Source organism: Rhinopithecus roxellana, chromosome 20, assembly GCF_007565055.1.
Source record: "Rhinopithecus roxellana isolate Shanxi Qingling chromosome 20, ASM756505v1, whole genome shotgun sequence".
In the NCBI taxonomy this organism is placed as follows: domain Eukaryota; kingdom Metazoa; phylum Chordata; class Mammalia; order Primates; family Cercopithecidae; genus Rhinopithecus; species Rhinopithecus roxellana.
Genome location: NC_044568.1, coordinates 6,423,637 through 6,443,959, shown reverse-complemented (window position 1 = coordinate 6,443,959; position 20,323 = coordinate 6,423,637). Strand labels below are relative to the sequence as shown.

General features: G+C 55.2%; 1 protein-coding gene across 1 annotated transcript; it reads right to left on the bottom strand.

Moving 5' to 3' along the window:
* Positions 1-2,769: 2,769 nt before the first annotated feature.
* TFAP4 (transcription factor AP-4) lies at positions 2,770-19,984 on the bottom strand. The gene is made up of 7 exons (XM_010353928.2): positions 19,502-19,984; positions 8,647-8,812; positions 8,435-8,533; positions 7,890-8,060; positions 6,387-6,527; positions 6,018-6,173; positions 2,770-3,846 (listed from the first exon to the last, which is right to left on the bottom strand). The coding sequence occupies exons 1-7, from the start codon at positions 19,588-19,590 to the stop codon at positions 3,652-3,654; spliced, it is 1,017 nt and encodes a 338-aa protein (XP_010352230.1). The 5' UTR covers positions 19,591-19,984; the 3' UTR covers positions 2,770-3,651.
* Between the last annotated feature and the right edge of the window lie 339 nt (positions 19,985-20,323).

Here is a 20,323-nt window from a genome sequence, read left to right as displayed (position 1 = left end):
GGTGGATAATCTCAGCAAGAGAAAACTAGCTGCAGTGCAAAGAAGCCAGGCTCAAAAGGCTGGTTTATTCCATTTATATGACATGTTGTCACAGGTAAGACTAGAGCAACAGATCAGTGGCTCCTAGGAGCTGGGTTGACCACCAAGAGGCATGGGGGACATTGGAAATGAAGGAACTAATTCATATCTTTTTTATTTTGCTTTTGTTTTATTTATTATTTATTTATTTTTGAGACAGAGTTTTGCTCTTGTTGCCCAGGCTGGAGTGCAATGGCGCGATCTCGGCTCACTACAACCTCTGCCTCCCGGGTGCAAGTGATTCTCCTGCCTCAGCCTCCCCAGTAGCTGGGACCACAGCTACTGGCATTCGCCACCATCCCCGCTAATTTTTATATTTTTAGTAGAGACAGGGTTTCACCATGTTGACCAGGCTGGTCTCAAACTCCTGACCTCAAGTGATCCACCCACCTCAGCCTCTCAAACTGCTGGGATTATAGGCGTGAGCCACCACTGCGCCCAGCCTAATTTTTGTATTTTAGTAGAGATGGGATTTCACCATGTTGGCCAGGCTGGTCTTGAACTCCTGACCTCACGTGATCCACCCGCCTCGGCCTCCCAAAGTGCTGTGATTAGAGGTGTGAGCCACCAAACCTGGCCAACTACTTTAATTTTTTTAAAAAAAGATATAGGCCGGGCGCGGTGGCTCAAGCCTGTAATCCCAGCACTTTGGGAGGCCGAGACGGGCGGATCACGAGGTCAGGAGATCGAGACCATCCTGGCTAACACGGTGAAACCCCGTCTCTACTAAAAATACAAAAAAAACTAGCCGGGCGAGGTGGCGGGCGCCTGTAGTCCCCGCTACTCGGGAGGCTGAGGCAGGAGAATGGCGTAAACCCGGGAGGCGGAGCTTGCAGTGAGCTGAGATCTGGCCACTGCACTGCAGTCCGGGCGACAGAGCGAGACTCCGCATCAAAAAAAAAAAAAAAAAAAAAGATATCAAAACCAGAAAGCAGGTGGTTACCAGAGACTGGGAGGAGGGGGAAGGAGTGACTGCTTAATGGAGTCATTTTGGAGTGATGGACATGTTTTAGAACGTGTAACACTGTGAATGTATTGTGTCATTGAATTGTTCACTGTCAAATTCCAAGAAAACCTGCAGATTCCTGCCTTTCTGTTAAGAGTTCATGTCCACTGTCATCGTGGGGTGAGCTGCGACTCTGCCTTCTGCTCTGGCCTCAGTCCCCAAGTGCCCAGCACTGTGAGCATGAGGCATAGCAGGGGACCACAGTGTAAATCAGTCTCTGGCTGTGGAAGAGTGAAGGATTTAAAGGACCATGGCTCACCCTGGGCAACATGGCAAAACCCTGCCTCTACAATAAGATACAAAAAAGTTAGCCGGGCCCAGGCCAGGCATGCTGGCTCACACCTGTAATCCCAGGACTTTGGGAGGCCAAGGTGGGCAGATCACCTGAGGTCAGGAGTTGAAGACCAGCCTGGCCAACATGGTGAAACCTCGTCTCCACTAAAAATACAAAAATTAGCTGGGCATGAATGGTGGGTGCTTGTAGTCCCAGCTACTCGGGAGGTTGAGGCAGGATAATCGTTTGAACCTGTGAGGCAGAGGTTCCAGTGAGCCAAGATCATGCCATTGCATTCCAACCTGGGCAACACAGCAAGATCCATCTAAAAAAAAAAAAAAATTAGCTGGGCTTGGTGGTACAGGCCTGTAGTCCCAGCTACTAGGGAGGCTTAGGTAGGAGGATCACTTGAGACCAGGAGATCAAGGTTGCAGTGAACTGTGATCAAAACACTGTACTGCAGCTTGGGTGACAGAGCAAGACCCCATCTCACACACACACACACACACACACACACACACAAAATAAAAAGTTAAAAATAGCCAGGCATGGTGGCTCATCCCTATAATCCCAAAATTTTGGGAGGCCAAGGTAGGCCAATTACTTGAGGTCAGGAGTTCAAGACCAGCCTGGCCAATATGGTGAAACCCTGTTTCTACTGAAAATACAAAAATTAGCTGGGCGTGGTGGTGCATGCCCGTAGTCCCAGCTACTAGAGAGGCTGAGGCAAGAGGATTGCTTGAACCCAGGAGCTGGAGGTTGGAGTGAGCCGAGATCACACCACTGCACTCCAGCCTGGACTACAGACACTCTGTCTCAAAATAAAGGACCACGCCAATCCCCAATAGGATGCAATGCCCTTGTGCCGTTATTATAGTCAATTTTCAGAAGAGGAAATTGAGGCTCAGAAGAAGTGGTTTGTCGGAGAGGGAACTGACCTCTGGCAGACCAATTCCAGGATCTTAGCACTTAAACACCACACCACAGGGAGCGGGGTGGTGGGGCTCCCCTTCTAGGGGAGGAGAGGATGAGGTTCAGGGAAGTTACGGAAGCCCAGGAAGTGGCAAAACCCAGGAATTAACCCAAGCCTAGGGATCAAGCAGGGCCCCTGAACACCTGCATCCTTTCCCAGGCTTTTGGAATCGAAGGCTTAGGTTGTTCCTTCTCTCTGCGCCTCCCACCAAAGAGCCATTCCCCAACCTCAACACCATCTTCCATCTTTACAGAATACCCAGGGTAATCCCAGGGAAACTGAGGACCCCAATGTCTCATCGCAACACCACACACAAGCTGAGGTGCTTGTGCTCATACGCACCCAGTCCACTTTGGGGGGCCCAAGGAGCCCACTACTCTAGACGTGGTAGCCCTGCCCTGGTCTTCAGGCCAGCGCACACCCAGGAGACTCAGAATCTAAAAAACAAAGTACAAACTTTATTTTGTTTCTTTACAAAGGCACGGTGGCCTCTTGGTTTTTTTCTCCCCACTTTCTTAACAAAATATAATAGCTTCTCCTTGAACACGAAGACCTCAAAATTGTAAAAAAAAAAAAAAAAAAAAAAAAGAAACAAAACAAAACAAAAACAAAAACAGAAAGCAAAACCAAAAAAAACAAAACAAAACAAAACCAACAACAAACAAAACAAAAAGAGAGAGACAGACATTTTTGGGGTGGAAGATGAGACCCAGAGGCAGAGGTGGGGGCTGGGGGCTGGGGGAGTGGCGAATTCTAGTGCCGAGATGGGGAAGGGGGAGGGGGGCACAGCAGCAGCAAACCCCAACCAAGAAGCAATGGAGACCCCCAGGCCCCCAGGACACCCCGGCCCAGTCTGACCCCAACCCATCTAAGTGCTTAAAAGAGAAACAAGAAAACCCAAAAAGAGGAAGGAAAGGGATGGAAGGCTGACAGTCCCAGGCTGGCTCTGGGCAGGGAAGAAACGACCTGGGGTTTTGTTGGATTTTCCCTGTTCTTAAAAAACATATTTAAAGGAAAAAAAATGCTTTTTGGCAGAGAGAGGCCAGGCATCTCCGTGTCAGCTTCCCCCAGCCCCCGGGGCCGAGGCCCAGCCCTGGGGTCCCAATGCTCCCACAAGCTCTGCGACACCCCAGCCCTGGAATCTCGGGTTGAGTGGCTTCGTTCAAAGGTCGATTTACAGTATTGAAAAAGAGGTCATAAAAGAGACCCAAATGACATCGTAATTTTGTAAAAATTTCTCACTCGTTCGCCCACGTCTCTCCCTGTGGCTGCCCCGGCTCCCTCCAGCCCCCAGAAGGGAGAGGAGGGCAGGGGGGGTAGTCAGGGAAGCTCCCCGTCCCCCGAAGGCTCCTCCCGGCTCTGGTCCATGGCGTCACTGTCTGAGGCCTCGGAGTCAGAGGCGGTGTCAGAGGTGGGGGCCTCCGGGCAGCTGCGCACAGGCTTCACGATGACAGCTCGCCGCTGCTCCTCCTCCAACTCCTGCTTTTCCTGGGTGCCCTCGATGTGCTGGATTGCCTGGACAGGGACGAACCACTGAGAAGGCTCGGCCGGGGATATACGGCTAGCCAGGAGATGGTGGGGGCCCTCAGCCAGCCACTGTCACCCCCAAAACACATATCCCAGAAATAAGCCTTACAAAGCAGCAGGGGAGGCCCACTACAGTCCAGGAAAAACAAACTCCTTTTACTTTTCTTTTGGAGACAAGGTCTCACTATGTCACCCAGGCTAGAGTGCAGTGGCACGATCATAGCTCACCGCAGCCTCAGACTCCCGGGCTCAAGCAATCCTCCTACCACTCCCTCCCTAGTAGCTGGAACCACAGGGGCGCATCACCACCCCCAGCTAACTTTTCTATTTTTGGTAGAGACGAAGGGGGGGGTTCTTGCTATGTTGCCCAAGTTGATCTTGAACTCCTGACCTCAGGCAATCTTCCTGCCTCAGTCTCCCAAAGTGCCGGGATTACAGGCAAAAGCCACCACGCCTGACCCAGGAACAAACTTTCCAAATCCTTCTGTTACATTGAAAAATCCATTCCAGGAAGATGACAGTCCCAGTGCTGCTTAGAAATTATATGTACCAACCAGGCGCAGGGGCTCGCGCCTGTAATCCCAACACTTTGGGAGGCCAAGACGGGCGGATCACCTGAGGTCAGAAGTTTGAGACCAGCCTGACCAACATGGAGAAACCCCGTCACTACTAAAAATACAAAATTTGCCGGGCATGGTGGCGCAGGCCTGTAATCCTAGCTACTCGGGAGGCTGAGGCAGGAGAATCACGTGAACCTGGGAGGCGGAGATTGCGGTGAGCTGAGATCTCACCATTGCACTCCAGCCTAGGCAACAAGAGCGAAACTCCATCTCAAAAAAAAAAAAAAAAAAAAAAGAAAGAAATTAGGTATGTCTTTCATATGTTTTGTTTGTTTTTTGAGAAAGAGTCTCGCTGTGTCACCCAGGCTGGAGTGCAGTGGTGCAATCTCAGCTCACTGCAACTTCTGCCTCCCAGGTTGAAGCGATTCTCCTGCCTTGGCCTCCCAAATAGCTGGGATTACAAGCATGCACTACCACATCCTGCTAATTTTTTTTTTTTTTTTTTTTGAGACGGAGTCTCGCTCTGTCGCCCAGGCTGGAGTGCAGTGGTGTGATCTCGGCTCACTGCAAGCTCCGCCTCCCGGGTTTACGCCATTCTCCTGCCTCAGGCTCCTGAGTAGCTGGGACTACAGGCGCCCGCCACCTTGCCCGGCTAGTTTTTTTTTGTATTTTTTAGTAGAGACGGGGTTTCACCCTGTTAGCCAGGATGGTCTCGATCTCCTGACCTCGTGATCCACCCGTCTCGGCCTCCCAAAGTGCTGGGATTACAGGCTTGAGCCACCGCGCCCGGCCTAATTTTTGTATTTTTAATAGAGACGGGGTTTTCACCATGTTGGCCAGGCTAGTCTCAAACTCCTGACGTCAGGTGATCCACCCACTTCGGCCTCCCAAAGTGCTAGGATTGCAGGTGTGAGCCACCCCACCTGGCCATATGTTTATGTATTTTAAAGCTTGCCTATTAACTTATCAAAGGCCTTTGTTATTAATTGTATTACACAATTAGGAAGGTTTATGAACAATTAAAATTCGAGGAGATTGATGGATTTTTTTTTTTCCTGTTTTGGCTTTTTTGGTTGAGTTATTTATTTATTTATTTATTTACTGATTTCTGACGTTGGGTCCCTCAGGGGGCCCTGTTCAAAGCTGGAATGCAACTATAACTTCAAGCTTGACCCACAGACCTTCCTCCTCTGTAGGAGGCCCAACTGTCACCAACCCTGCCACCTGCATCTCCATCCAGGTCCTAGGAGATGGAGGTGAGACAATGTTCCGGACCACCCCGAGAGCTGGATGCAGGAACTCTGTAACCCGGGGGCTCTGGGAGCAAAGGACCCTCTCCGGAAACCCCATATTGAGGGAAGGCACAGTCTTCCTGGCCAACTCCTCCAACTGGCATGGTAGGCCCTGCCCAGGTCTCTGGCCCTCACATTCTGCAGTTGCAGACCCGAGGAGGGGGTGCCCCAAGGTTTCCAGCCCTCCACCCCCTCCCACACAAGCACCATCTTCCTCCTCTTCTGCCCCTTATTTTCTGGTCTCCCCTAAAGAGCCTATTGCTGGAGTATGACCCCCACAAGCTGCCCCTTTCCCAAGCTCAGGTACCTGCACGATGGTGTCCAGATTTTGCCGGGATGTAGAAACAGAGTTGATGACTGAGGAGGGGCCCATGGTGACGACGTTGATGTGGTGGGAAGGAGGGGGAGGTGGTGCCGGCACGATCACCGTGGGGTGGTGGGTAGGGGCCGGAGGGGGCAGAAGCTGCAAAACAGAAGCCCTCAGCCTTTCTCTCAAGGCTTCTCTCGGCCCATCCACTTCCCTTTCATGCAGAGCCGGCCAGTGTATATATAACTGCCTCACCCCCTTTATATTAAGAAACAGAGAGGAGGTGGCCTAGGGAGAGGCTTCGGCCATTCAAGATCCCCTGTCCCCTTCCCGATCCCCAGAGCCCACTCCCAGGCGCCTCCTGCTCACCTGGGTCCGCAGGTGCTGCTGTTCCCGCTCCAGCTTCTCCTGGTGCAGCAGCCTCACCTGTTCCTGCTGCTGCTGCAGCTGCACCTGCTGCGCAATCACCTTGAGCTTTTCCGGGTACATGTGGGCCTCCAGCGAGCGCACCTGGAGGCAGGACAGCCTGGGCTCAGGGCCAGGACCGGGAGCATACCCTCCCTTATCAGTCCTACGGCCGCTCATTCACTCCTGCTGAAAACCCTACCACGGGGCAGGACCCCCTCAGCAGACGCCAGAAGCCTTTCCAGAGCCCTTCAGTCCCTGGCTCCTCTCGCCTCCCACCTCAGCCCCCACTGGACCATGCTCCCTCCTGCCCGAGCCTTTGCCTATGGCTGTTCCCTCTGCCAGGAACACCCTTCTCTGTCCTTTGGTTAACTATGAGACTCAACTTCCCACTTCCAGGGAAGAGCCTTGGGGCATCCCTTGAAAAACCCCTCCTGATACCACAGCTCCAGCCTGGCCTACATTATGGTTAAGTTTTTTGTTTTTGTTTTTTGGTTTCTTTGAGACATGGTCTCCCTCTGTCACTTAGGCTGCAGTGTAGCAGCACAATCACAGCTCACTGCAGCCTCCACCTCCTGGGCTCAAGTGAGCCTCCCAGTTCAGCCTCACCAAGTAGCTGAGACCACAAATGTGCACCACCACACTTAGCCCTTTTTTTGTTGTTGAGACAGGGTCTCACTCTGTCGCCCAGGCTGGAGTGACATGGTGCAATCACGGCTCACTGCAGCCTCCACCTTCTGGGTTCAAGCGATCCTCCCAGCTCAGCCTCCTGAGCAGCTGGGACCACAGACACACCCCACCACACCTGGGTAATTTTCGTATCTTTTTTGGTAGAGACAGGGTCTCACTATGCTTCCCAGGCTGATCTCAAACTCCTGGGCTCAAGCGATCCTCCCACCTCAGCCCTCCAAAGGGCTGGGATTACAGGTGTGAGCCACCATACCCAGCCCATCATGGTTACTTTTTTTTTTTTTTTTGAGACGGAGTCTCACTCTGTCACCCAGGCTGGAGTGCAGTGGCAAGATCTGGGCTCACTGCAAGCTCCGCCTCCTGGGTTCACGCCATTCTCCTGCTGTAGTCTCCCGAGCAGCTGGGACTACATGCGCCAACCACCACGCCCAGCTAATTTTTTTTTTTTTTTTTTTTTTTGTAATTTTAGTAGAGACGAGGTTTCACCGTGTTAGCTAGGATGGTCTCGATCTGCTGACCTCAGGTGATCCACCCGCCTTGGCCTCCCAAAGCATGGTTACATTTTTGAGATCTTTTGACTAATCTCCCCCACCCCGACGCTGACGGTGGCCCCCGAGGGCAGGGACGTGTCTGGCTTGCTCCCCACTCCTAGGCCTCGCACCGCAGCAGATGCTCCTGAAAATAGGGCTCAACCCAGGGCCCCAGAGCATGAGAGGCGACCCCAGGCTCCACGCCCGCTGCACCGCGCGCCGCGCCCAGCAGAGGGCGCTGCCTCACCTGCTCCTCCAGCATCATGCGCACCGAGCGCTCCTTGTCCAGCTGCTGCCGCAGCTCAATCATCTCCCGCCGCAGGTCCTCCGCCTTCTCGTCCTCCCAGATGTCCGGAGAGCCGATGCCTTCGTCCTTGTCCTCTGCCCGCCGTCGCTTGGGGGACGAGCCGCTCAGCTCCTGGGGACCCCAAGGAGTCGGTCAGTGTGCCTGACACCTCGGTACCACCACGTAGATTGGGGCTCCATCGCAGCCCCCCAAAGCTGCCCAACACATGTGAATCTTCAGGGAGCCCCTTCTGAAAGTCCAGCAAACCAGCCAAATGCCAGGAGAATGGGCTGCTTTCCAGAACAGTCACCTGGCTCCTTCCAGAGCCCACTCCACCGCACTTGACCAATGGGGAAACTGAGGCCAGGGTAGGAAAACAAGTGCCTGGAAGTACTTGTCAGTGGGCAAGAAGGGGCCTGCAGCCACACCTGAGTCCCAGGCCCATGGCTGGCTACTAGGCATGCCCATGCCAGGGAGAGGGAGCCAGGAAGGAGGACAGGGCGCACCTGGATGAAGCGCTTGAGCTGTGTGTTCTGCTGCAGGAGCCTGGTCTTCTCCTGCTCCAGGGAGAAGATGTACTCGGCTGTCTGCTGGAGAATGGCTGCCTGAGGGCGTGGAAAAGCCGAGAGTCAGGCTGGCAGTGTTTACCAGAGCTCACTTTCCTCTCCCGGCGGGAGCCTGCCGCCTCCTCCAGGAAGCCCTCCCTGCTCTCACCCACCTTGCTGAGCTTCTCTCCATCTGTGTGGGGGATGAGGGTCTTGAGGGACTGGAATCCCGCGTTGATGCTCTGCATGCGCCTCCGCTCGTTGCTGTTGGCGATCTCCCTTCGAATCCGCCGCTCCTGGTCCCGCTGAGTCTCAGGAGTTAGTGGAATGTTGGCAAGGCTGCCAGAGAGGACAGGGACAAGCTCGGCCAAGACGCCCTCTTCACCATTCATCTCCAGAGGGCCCCAGTGGAACCTGTATCCCTCCCCTCCTGCAAAAGATGCCAGGCCACCCCCACGGGGTGATGGAGGGGTGCTCTTTGGGTCACCAGGGCGGACTGAATCAGCTGGCTGCGGGTAAGATAGTCCGCTCAGAACCCACCCCGGGCCAGGCACAGTAATCCCAGTTCTTTGGGAGGTCAAGGCCAAGGATCATTGAACCCAAGAGTTTGAGATCAGCCTAGGCAACGTAATGAGACCCTGTCTCTACAAAAAATTAAAATTAGCAAGGTGTGGTGGTGCACGCCTGTAGACCCAGCTACTCAGGAGGCTGAAGTGGAGGACTGCTTGAGCCCCGGAGTTGGCGGCTGCAGTGAACTATGATCACGCCACTGTGCTTCAGTCTGGGCAACGGAGCAAGACCTTGTCTCAACAGCAACAACAAAACCCATCCCCTCCCTGGCTTTCCTCATGGGGAGCAGTCTCTCCTCCGGAACAGAATTCCCAGTGTGGCTGAACATCAAAACATCCAGAAGCTTAGAAACTGTGCAGACAATGGGTGCTGGCCCCAGCGTCTGACTAGCAGGCCCGGTGGGGCCCAGAAACGTGGGTGGTGTGATTCTGATGCACATGGGATGCAGACGATATTCAGGGACACTGTCCCTGCTCCTGGAACACTTCTGAGCGACTTGCTGGGCACCTGGGGCACCTCTTCAGCGTCTCAGGCTTTGCCACCCCAGGACTGAGGAAGACATCCCCACTCCCTTCCTACCCTCACGACCACGCCTTGCACCACAAGCCCCAGCCCCACTAAGCTAAGACTTCACAGAAGACAAATATTACTCACTCTCCAAAAAGACACCAAGCCAACAACCCCTGAGTACACTGTTCCCCACAGCCCACCCACTCCAAGAGAGAGATCCACCCCGTGCTGGAGAAGCGAGGCTCCCACCATGCTGTGGGGAGCGCTACTGACCCTTGCAGGAGCAGCGACCAGTGCGGTGCGAAGGCAGCCAGGGGAAAGAGGGCGAGGCTGCTGGCTGGGGCGTGGCTTCGGACGGGGGCGGGGCGTGTGCGCAGGGGGCGGGGCTGCGGGCCAGGGAGCAGAGGCAGCAGTTGTGGGCCCAAGGCCACGCTCCCGAGGGTTGGGCCTGTGTGTGGCCTGGAGGAGGCATGTCCCCCTCCCTGGACCTCCCCTGCAACTCCCCCCGCCCCTGGCCTGATAGTTTCCAGATGCTGGGCTCCCAGCAAAATCTGCCGGCCCCACCCGAAGCCGCAGCCCGGGCCTCTTCCTGAGGGGCCCTCCCGGGGTGCCCTGTTCCAGGACTGGTCCATGGGGGCTCACGCCCCTGAATTTGGGAGAACAGGAAAAGGGTTCTGGGCAGCTCCTGCTCCATTGACAGGGGCAGTCTGGGGTCAAGGGGCTGCCAAGTCTAACTCCCCTGCTGTGTGCCCTGTCCCCTTCGCCAATCCGCAGGCGGAAAGGAGTTTGCATGGACCCAGGAGGGAGCACATCTGCAACAGCTGGAAACAGCCGTGGCCTTCCTGGTCCCACCCAGCCTGCCCCATCTGTCCAGCCTTGGCTCCCTGTGGGACCCTGGACGCATCCCTGCCCCTTCCCCGGCCTCAGCTTCCTCTGCCAATAGAGAGGTGTCCCACGCCGGGAGTCTGGATGCAAATCAGCCTCCTTCCGTCCTCATCAAGCCAAGCCCCCTCCTCCACCAGGACCCAAAGGCCCAGGGCCTGTACCCAGGGTACAATTCGCTTACAGGGTCTTGAAATGTCAGCACTGCAAAAGGGGCCCATGCCCCCCATGTTCCATGAGAGACTTTAGGGTTCAGGGCAGAGAGGGGATGGTTTTAGGGTCAGTTAGTTGGATATCAGTGCCCTCACTTCTCCCAGTTCCCCTGCCCTGAAGTGGAGGTAACAGGGGGACTGGAGCAGGCCTGCTGCACAGCTGTGTGTGGCCCAGCTTTGGGGCAGAGTCCAGGCCCCCAGGCCTGGCATGGCCTCAGACCATACCATCTCAAAGAGGCCAACAGGCCAAGGGGACCAGGACTGCTCTGCAGTGGGTGGCTTAAACCTGGGGATCTTTGGAAGTAAGAGGTGGGAAGAGATGTCCATAGCAAGCCACAACACAAGGTAAGTGCAATCTGGAGGCAATGCCATCCCCCTCAGGAGAGATGTGGGGAGAGACCCCCGCTCACCCAGCCCCTGGGCCCCTCCTGGCGATGCCCAAAGGCCAGAGCTGACCAGGACCTGGGGGTGAAAAGGGAGCACCAAGTTCAGCCTTGGGCCACCTGAGAGCTGGCCCTCCTGGAGGGTCCACAACAGAGGGGTACATTTTTTTTTTTAAGTTTTTGGGTAGAATTTTCTCACTGAATTGTCACAATCTTCCTCAGTCAGGTGGCCTGAAGACTCCCATGTAAAGAGGGGGGCACAGAAGTTTGGGTAGGGACCAGCTGCAGCAAGTGCTGGGACTTGAACCCTGACCCCAGAACAGGTGTCAGGCCATAGGGCAGAATGAGCTCTGACTGTCCCACAGACCCAGATGCCCCAACCGGCAGGTGACAGTTATCCCCATAAAAGAGAAGACCAGCGCAGGCACAGTGGCTCACACCTATAATCTTAGCACTTTGGGAGGCCAAAGCAGGAGGATCGCTTGAGCCCCAGAGTTCAAGACCAGCCTGGGCAACAGAGTGAGACCCCATCACTATAAAAAATTAAAGAAATCAGCCAGACATGGTGGAGTGTGTCTATTGTTCCAGCAACTCAGGAGGCTAAGGTGGGAGGATGGAATAAGCCCAGGAGGTTGAGGCTGCAGTGAGCTGTGATCGTGTCACGATACTCCAGCCTGGGCAACAGAGTGAGATGCTGTCTCAAAAAAAAGGACCAGGCATTCGGAAATCGCTGTAATCGTGTAACTCTTTTTATTATTCACAGACCTCATTTACATTTTTCCTTGCCTGATTCTCACAGAAACCCAGTGGGGTGGCCGAGATTACAGTGAGCAAGCAATGCAGGGTCCTGGGAAGGGAGGTGATGATCCCAAGGTCAAGCAGCCAGACCAGGCACAAGAGCAACCTGCAGACGCCAACCCACTGAAGCGCCTCTACTGACCGCTAGTTCACACAGCCCACTTACCAGAAGGGAGGGTGTGACTGCAAGCTCAGCCATCACCCCTGCCCCTCTGAACACAAGCCCACAAGTGAGGTGACTTGCCCAAGGTCACACCCAACAGCCGGGCAGGGCAGGGTGCAGCCAAATGCACCCTCCTGCACCTCCCGGCCCAAGTCCCACCAATTCCTCTGCTCTTGGGAGCTGACCCTCAGCCTCTTCTTTCCCTTCCCCACAAGGCAGCCCACTAACTGGAAGACCAAAGGAGACCACCAGACCCGAGTCCCGAAAACCCCAGCCGGAAGTTCTCACAAGGAAGAGGAGCTGGGGCTGGGATCAGGCGCCTGTGTCGCTTCCTCCTCTGCACCAGAATCTGCCGGCCCAGCTTCTCCAATGCTCCATCCTGCCTCCTTCCTCTCCAAAGTCATCAGCCCAGTCTCCTGGCTCAGACACCAGTTGCTGGCTAACCTAGTGCTTAACTTAGGTTAAGCACTTTCTTAAATCCAAGAAAGCAAATTTCCCCCCCAAAGGTACAGTTCCTCGTGGGGACCTGAATCTGCCACCAAGACCCTCAACTATAACTCACCTAAATTGCCCTGGAAGTACCAGGCGACAGAGTCCTTTAATAGAATGCATTCTAACCAAGGCTTCTGATTGGTGGATAGGAGCTAACCAGGGGTTGTGATTGGTGGAGTTCCAGCTAACCAGTAATTCTTATTGGTGGAATGCTGACCAACCAGGGCTTCTGATGGCTGACCAGCCAGGGGCTCCTGTTGATGAAGGATGGTTAATTGAAATTTCCAGATGATACTGCACTGGATAAAGTGGATTTTTCTCCAAATGCCTGAAAGTTTCTGATAGCTCTTTCTGGGGTTTTGCATTTATGGTTAAGGTCTGTAAAGGTCCTACACACACACTAAAGGTCCACTATCCTCTCCCTGGCCACTTCAGACTCCTCCAGGTGAGAATCAAAGGTGGCCCAAGTCCACTGACACCGAGGTTCTCTTTTTTTTTTGACTTGAGTCTCGTTCTATTGCCCAGGCTGCAGTGTAGTGGCACAATCTTGACTCACCGCAATCTCCGCCTCCCGTTCAAGCGATTCTCATGCCTCAGCTTCCCAAGTAGCTGGGATTACAGGCGTGAGCCACCATGCCCGGCTAATTATGGGGGTGGGGGTGGGTGGGTGGTGGGTGGGTTTGTTTGTTTGTTTGTTTGTTTGTTTTTTCAGACGTAGTCTTGCTCTGTTGCCCAGGCTGGAGTGCAGTGGCGCAATCTCAGCTCACTGCAATTTCTACCTCCCGAGTTCAAGCAATTCTCATGCCTCAGTCTCCAGAGTAGCTGGGATTACAGGCGCCCACCACCATGCCCAGCTAATTTTTGTGTTTTTAGTAGAGACAGGGTTTCACCATGTTGGCCAGAATGGTCTCAAACTCTTGACCTCAAATGATCCATCCGCCTCGGCCTCCCAAAGTGCTGGGATTATAGGCTTGAGCCACCGCGCCCAGCCACAGCGAGGCTCTCTTGCTTCTCACAAGCCAGCCTCCTGGGGCCAACCAGGGGCTGCCCTAGATTTAGGAATAAGACAGGTCACTGAGCAGCCAATGGCCAAGGAACAAAATTTGGGCACCAGCCTTGGATGCTAAGACCCGAGCCGCCACACCTACCACCACAGCACTCACAAAATCTGCTGAGACTGACACTGGTGTCTCAACCAGACACTTAGGGGGATGGGGCACACCCTTCAAGTCTAGAACCCTGTCAGGTACCTATCCCTGCCCAGCCCAAAGCTAAGTACCCCCAATCCCTCTACACCTGCCTGCCCAGGTCCAGCCTCAAACCGGCCACTGAGAACTTTCCCACTGCCCTGAAGTCACTCACACACCTCAGGGTCACTTAACATCTACACAGTCAACGTGGAAAACTCCGCACGGGATTCTCCCAAACCCAAAAAAGCACTAAGGCACTCATTCATCCTTCTTTCACCTCATCAGCCCAAGGTTCTCATCCATGCTCCATCCCGGCTGCTGCTACACTACTCACCCATACTCTGTGCTCTGACCAGGCCAGCCTGCGCCCTTCCCCGTGGGCCCAGAACACACCATGCCCAGGCTGTTCCCATCAGAAACATCCCTGCCTCCCTCCCTTCCCCAAAGCTCCTCCAGCCCATCAGTGGGAATCCTGCACTGGGCTCAAGTGCAAAAAGTCCAGCCTTGCCACTTACTAGCTGTGGAACACCAAGCCTCAGTTTCCCCATCTGTAAAATATGGAAACACTGCTTCACTTCACAGGGTCACGGTGAAGTTTAAAAGAGATCAAGAAAGGCCGGGCACGGTGGCTCACGCCTGTCATCCCAACACTTCGGGAGGCTGAGGTGGGCAGATCACCTGAGGTCAGAAGTTCGAGACCAGCCTGGCCAACATGGTGAAACCCCCTCTCTACTAAAAACACAAAAATTAGCCAGGTGTCATGGCACATGCCTGTAGTCCCAGTATTCGGGAGGCTGAGGCCCAAGAGTTAGTTTGCACCCAGGTGTCCAAAACAACCCATGAAACTTTTAGGGGGTCTACAAGACCTTTTAGGACCACGAGGCTGTGAGCTGCTGAAGACAGGAGTCACATCCTGTTCGTGGCTGTATTCTCAGTCCCAGCAGAATACTGTTGCTTCATAAATAAATCAGGGACCCAACTGAACACTCCAAAGCCTTCAATTTTCTCGAACTCCTTCTTATGGGAGCTTTTTAAATTTTATTTTATTTTTTTTAATTTTTATTTATTTATTTATTTAGAGGCAGGGTCTCACTCCCATCACCCAAGCTGGAGTGCAATGGCATGATCTTGGCTCACTGTAGCGTCAACTTCTTGGACCCAGGTCATCCTCCTTCCTCAGCCTCCCAAGCAACTGGAAGTATAAGTACACACCACCACACCCGGCTAGTTTTTTGTATTTTTAGTAGAAACAGGGTTTCGTCATGTTGCTGAGGCTGGTCTCAAACTCCTGGGCTCAAGTGATCCTCCCGCCTTGGCCTCCCAAAGTACTAGGGTTACAAGAGTGACCCACTGTGCCCAGTCTTACTGTTTGTTTTTTTTTTTTTTTTAAAGGCAGGGTCTCTGTTACACAGGCTAGAGTGCAGTGGTATGATCATAGCTCACTGCAGTCTCCAATTCCTGGGCTCAAGCAATCCTCCTGCCTCAGCCTCACATGAGCCTCCCATGAGCCTCTCCCTGAGACTACAGGCACATGCCACCATGCCGGGGTCATTTTTTAATTTTTTGTAGAGGTGGGGTCTTGCTATGTTGCCCAGGCTGGTCTTGAACTTCTGGGCTCAAATGATTCGTTCCCCTCGGCGTTCCAAAGTACTGGGATTACAGGCTTGAGTCAACGAGCAGGGCCCAGGAGCTTTAAGATACAGATGGAGCCGGGCGTGGTGGCTCACGCCTGTAATCCAAACACTTTGGGAGGCCAAGGCGGGCGGATCACGAGGTTAGGAGATCGAGACCATCCTGGCTAACACGTGAAACCCTGTCTCTAGGAAAAATACAAAAAAAATTAGCCGGGCGTGCTGGCGGGCGCCTGTAGTCCCAGCTACTCGAGAGGCTGAGGCAGGAGAATGGCGTGAACCCAGGAGGCGGAGGTTGCAGTGAGCCGAGATCAAGCCACTGCACTCCAGCCTGGGCGACAGAGTGAGACTCCGTCTCAAAAAAAAAAAAATACAGATTGAGAGTCCGGGCACGGTGGCTCACGTCTGTAACCCCAGCACTTTCGGAGAATGAGGCGGCAGATCACAAGATCAGGAGATAGAGACCATCCTGGCCAACATGGTGAAACCCCATCTGTACTAAAAATACAAAAATTAGCCAGGCATGGTGTAGCGGGCCTGTAGTCCCAGCTACTTAGGAGGCTGAGGCAAGAGAATCGCTTGAACCCTGGTGGCGGAAATTTCAGTGAGCTGAGATTGTGCCACTGCACTCCAGCCTGTGCGACAGAGTGAGAGTCCATCTCAAAACAAACAAACAAAAAAACACAAGATACGGATAGAGACTACCATATACTCGCCCATATACATGCCTTTAAGATTCTGAATGTTGCCGGGCGCGGTGGCTCAAGCCTGTAATCCCAGCACTTTGGGAGGCCAAGACGGGCGGATCACAAAGTCAGGAGATAGAGACCATCCTGGCTAACACGGTGAAACTCCGTCTCTACTAAAAAATACGAAAAAAGAAAGAAAACTGGCCAGGCGAGGTGGCGGACACCTGTAGTCCCAGCTACTCAGGAGGCTGAGGCAGGAGAATGGCGTGAACTCAGAAGGCGGAGCTTGCAGTGGTCCGAGATCGGACCAGTGAACTCCAGCCTGGGCAACAGAGCCAGACTCCGTTTAAAAAAAAAAAAAAAAGACTCTGAATGTTAGTGGCTGGGCACAGTCGCTCATGCCTGTAATCCTAGTACTTTGGGAGGCCAAGGTGGGCAGATCACCTAAGGTCAGGTGTTCGAGACCAGCCTGGCCAACCACCATGGTGAAACCCCATCTCTACTAAAAATACAAAAATTAGCCAGGCATGGTGACACATGCCTGTAATCCCAGCTACTTGGGAGGCTGAGGCAGGAAAGTTGCTTGAACCTAGGAGGCGGAGGTTGCAGAGAGCCAAGATTGCAGCACTGCACTCCATTCTGGGTGACAGAGTGAGACTCTGTCTCAAAAAAAAAAAAAAAAAAAAGACTGAATGTCATTTTTTTTTTTTTTTTTTTTTTTTTTTTTTTTTTTTTTTTTTTTTTGAGACGGAGTCTCGCTCTGTCGCCCGGGCTGGAGTGCAGTGGCCGGATCTCAGCTCACTGCAAGCTCCGCCTCCCGGGTTTACGCCATTCTCCTGCCTCAGCCTCCCGAGTAGCTGGGACTACAGGCGCCCGCCACCTCACCCGGCTAGTTTTTTGTATTTTTTAGTAGAGACGGGGTTTCACCATGTTAGCCAGGATGGTCTCGATCTTCTGACCTCGTGATCCGCCCGTCTCGGCCTCCCAAAGCGCTGGGATTACAGGCTTGAGCCACCGCGCCCGGCCGACTGAATGTCATTTTAACAGCTACTAGGCGCTTTCCATACTCATAGCTAATTTTCTCACAGGTGCACTGTTTTCCAGACACAGAACCATTAGGTGACAGGTCCAAAACCTGCAGCTTGTGTGCGCAGCACTGTGCCCTACACTCCCCTCTGGCAGGCCTGGGAGACAGAAAGGGAAATCCCTGCTGGTCACTGAGGGATGGAGCAAAGCCCACCAGCCTGAGATGACCCAGAAAAGCAAATGCATCTGGCCAGAAGGTCCTGCCTAAAGCACACGTTTGATCCCGGACGGGCTTCCCACCTCACCCTGCAACCCCTACTGAAGATAAACAAATCCAGGGACCCCCAACTCCATGCCTAATGCACAGCTGACAACTGTCTTGCAATGGACATTGCCGTGCACAACCCTGGGCGAAGGCCCTACACCTTCAAGCCCTTGGCCTACCAAGATCCAGCTACCCTGGAGGACTGCTGGTATCCTCAAAGGGAAGCTTGGGGCAGGGATAAATTGAAGCCAGAATCTTACCGGGCCCTGAGAGGACACACCCAAAGCCCAGGCATGGCAGCCAGAGGGCCCCCCAACCCTGCCCGGGATCAGGCCCAGAATGTCCTCTCCAGCAGGCACAGCAGCTCAACTGCACCACTGTAGGCTGCCCAGCCCAGCCCTGCAGCAGCCTGCAACCCCAGGACAAGGGTTCAAGTTCCAGCTCTACCACTTGCTGTAGCGGTCCCTTCTCCAGTCTCTGTGTCCTCTTTACACGGAATCAAAAGACACTTCTGACTCATAGAAAGATTATGACAATTCAATGAGAAAATTCTAGCAAAGTGAGCCCCCAGAACATAAAAACAGCTCAGGAATTTTTTTTTTTTTTTTTTTTTTTTTTTTTTACTTATTATTACTGGGTCCTCCAGGTGGGCCTCGTGCAAGGGCCAGCCCTCGGGCATCCCTGCCAGCTGCCAAACCCATCAACTGGCCCAAGTCTAGGTATTGACTGGGAACTTCAGAGTAGCCTTACGGTGGGGACCCCTGGGGCAGCGGGTTGCGCAGGAGTGTCTACACGTGTGCAGCAACCTTCCCTCCAGGCCGGATTCCGAGGCGCTAGTGTCCACCAGCCTGTGCCACACCGGCGGGCTCCTCCTCCCTCAATCCCCGCCCAGACTGCCTCGGGCGGCAGAGCACGTGGCTCCAGCCCTAGGGAGCCATTTCGCTCCTGGGGCAGCGCGGCAGGAAAGGGGCCGCAGGTCCCAAACTTGCGCACTCCGTAGAACGCCCACCTCCCCCATAACCCGCCCGGAGGGTCGTTCAAAATGCAGATGTCCGGGCGCCAGCGATCAGAGTTTCAGGCATGTGCATTTTAAGAAGTGTGCGGGGTGGCTTAGCTGTGTGTGGCCCTTGAATCCATCACCCTTTGGGATTCGAGCAACCTAGGACCAAAGCTTGCAAAGTGGCTTCTGGGGAGGCCTGCGGACCTCGGGCCACCCACCCGGCCGGGGGACCCGACGCTTTCGATTTACGGCAGGGGGGAGGGGCGTTGGATGGGAAAGTTTGCAGAGGAAACCCACGTGCGGCGGGAAGCTGCCCTGCGAGGCTAGAGGCGGCCTCAGGTGTCCCCTCCCCAAAAGGCCTGCCCACCTGGCCTGCCTTGCCCACCGTGCCCATGGGTCCGAGCTTTGTGCAGGGAAAGCGTGGCCCAGGAGCGCCTACAAATCCCACAATGCAGCACCAGCAGGACACGGAGAACTACAGCTCCCGCGAGGCCGCGCGCAGAGGTCCGCCTACTCCAAGAGGGCTGCAGAGTCACGTCCAGGCCTCGCTAGTAAACAGCGCCCGGGCGCGGGCGGGCGAGCGAGCGGCAGCCAACGTGCCCCGGGCCGCGGCGCCCCTACCGGCCGCGCGGGCCCCTCGGGGCCCGCCCACCCCCCACACCCACACGCGAGCACGCCCCCAACCCCGCTGCAGCCCCGCTCTGCAAACACGCACAGTGCCCGGCTCCCCGCCCCCACCCCGCGCCGGGAGCCGCGGCATGGCTGCATTGTAGCCGCCCTAGCTACACCCCCACGCGCGCCCCGGGCCCCGAGACCCCCTTGGATGGGGACGACCTAAGATCGCGAGGAAGGAAGGAGAGGAAGGAAGCCGCCGCAGGAGGGGGAAAGAGGAAGCGCGGGGGGGAAGGCCACCAGCACCAAGCATGGCCGGGACTGCTGCAGAACCACGTGGGTCTGTTTGCAATTTACAAACGTTGCGACTCGCTCGCCTGCAGCGGACAAAAGTGGCCGGGGCCGCTTGGGGCCCCCATGCTCCAAGGGAGGAGGGTCCCGGGGAGGCGCGAACCCGGCGCGTGGGGCTGCAGCCGTCCCGGCAGCTAAGAAAGGCTAGCGGGGTCGGCGGCGCGGGCCATGCGTGCGCACACGCGCGCCCGCCCGGGCGGGCTGGCCGGGGGCTGCAATGGTAGGAAGGGGGTGGGGGAAGGAGGAGTACACACCTACAGAGCCCTCCTATCACTTCTTTCTCTGTTTTCCTGAAATGTTGCAAAGAGGGCACCTTCTGAGTGGGCACCATGAAATACTCCATAGCGATCGGCCCCCCTCCTCTGCACGAGCCAGGTCCCGCGATCAGCCGGAGAATGCAAGATGGAAATCCGAATCAAAGGGCAGCGCCGGACGGAGGTGCAGAATCGGCCGGTCCCAGATGCTGGCGGCGGCGGCGGCGGCGGCGAGGGGAGGGAGGCGGGCGGGAGGGGCGGGAGGGAGGTCTCTCCGGCCTGCCTCCCCGGGCGTGTGTATGTGTGTGTGTGTGTGTGTTTGCAGCTGATCAGATGTCTGTTTCAAGGCGGGAAACAGCTGGTGAAAACTCAGCACTCCCCCGGCCTCCTTCCGCGGAGTAAGGAATTGCATGTAAACAAAGGACTATTTGCAGCGCCCCGCGGGCGGCGCGAGGCTGGGGCGAGAGGGGCGCGGGTCCCCGGGGACCGGCTGCAGCCGGGGTCTGCAGGCCTCTCGCTAGGCACAGGGGGCCGGGGGCCTCGGGCGGGCTTGGGAGGCGCGGCGTGAATGGAGCGAGCTGCGACCGAGCTACATGCGCCACTATGGGTGATGAGGTCCATCAGCTGACAGGTTGGCAAGCGTTGCAAAAAAAAAAAAAAAAAAAAGCCAGCCACCGCGCGGGGAGCCCAGCCTGTGCAGCCCGGGGTCCAGCGGCGACTGCCCAGTGCAGGGTCCGCGCGCTTGGCCAGCCCGCGGGGAGGAGGGGGCGCGGCTGGGTCGGGCGTGCATCGGCAGCAAGGAAGGCGGCCTGGGGTTTGCGC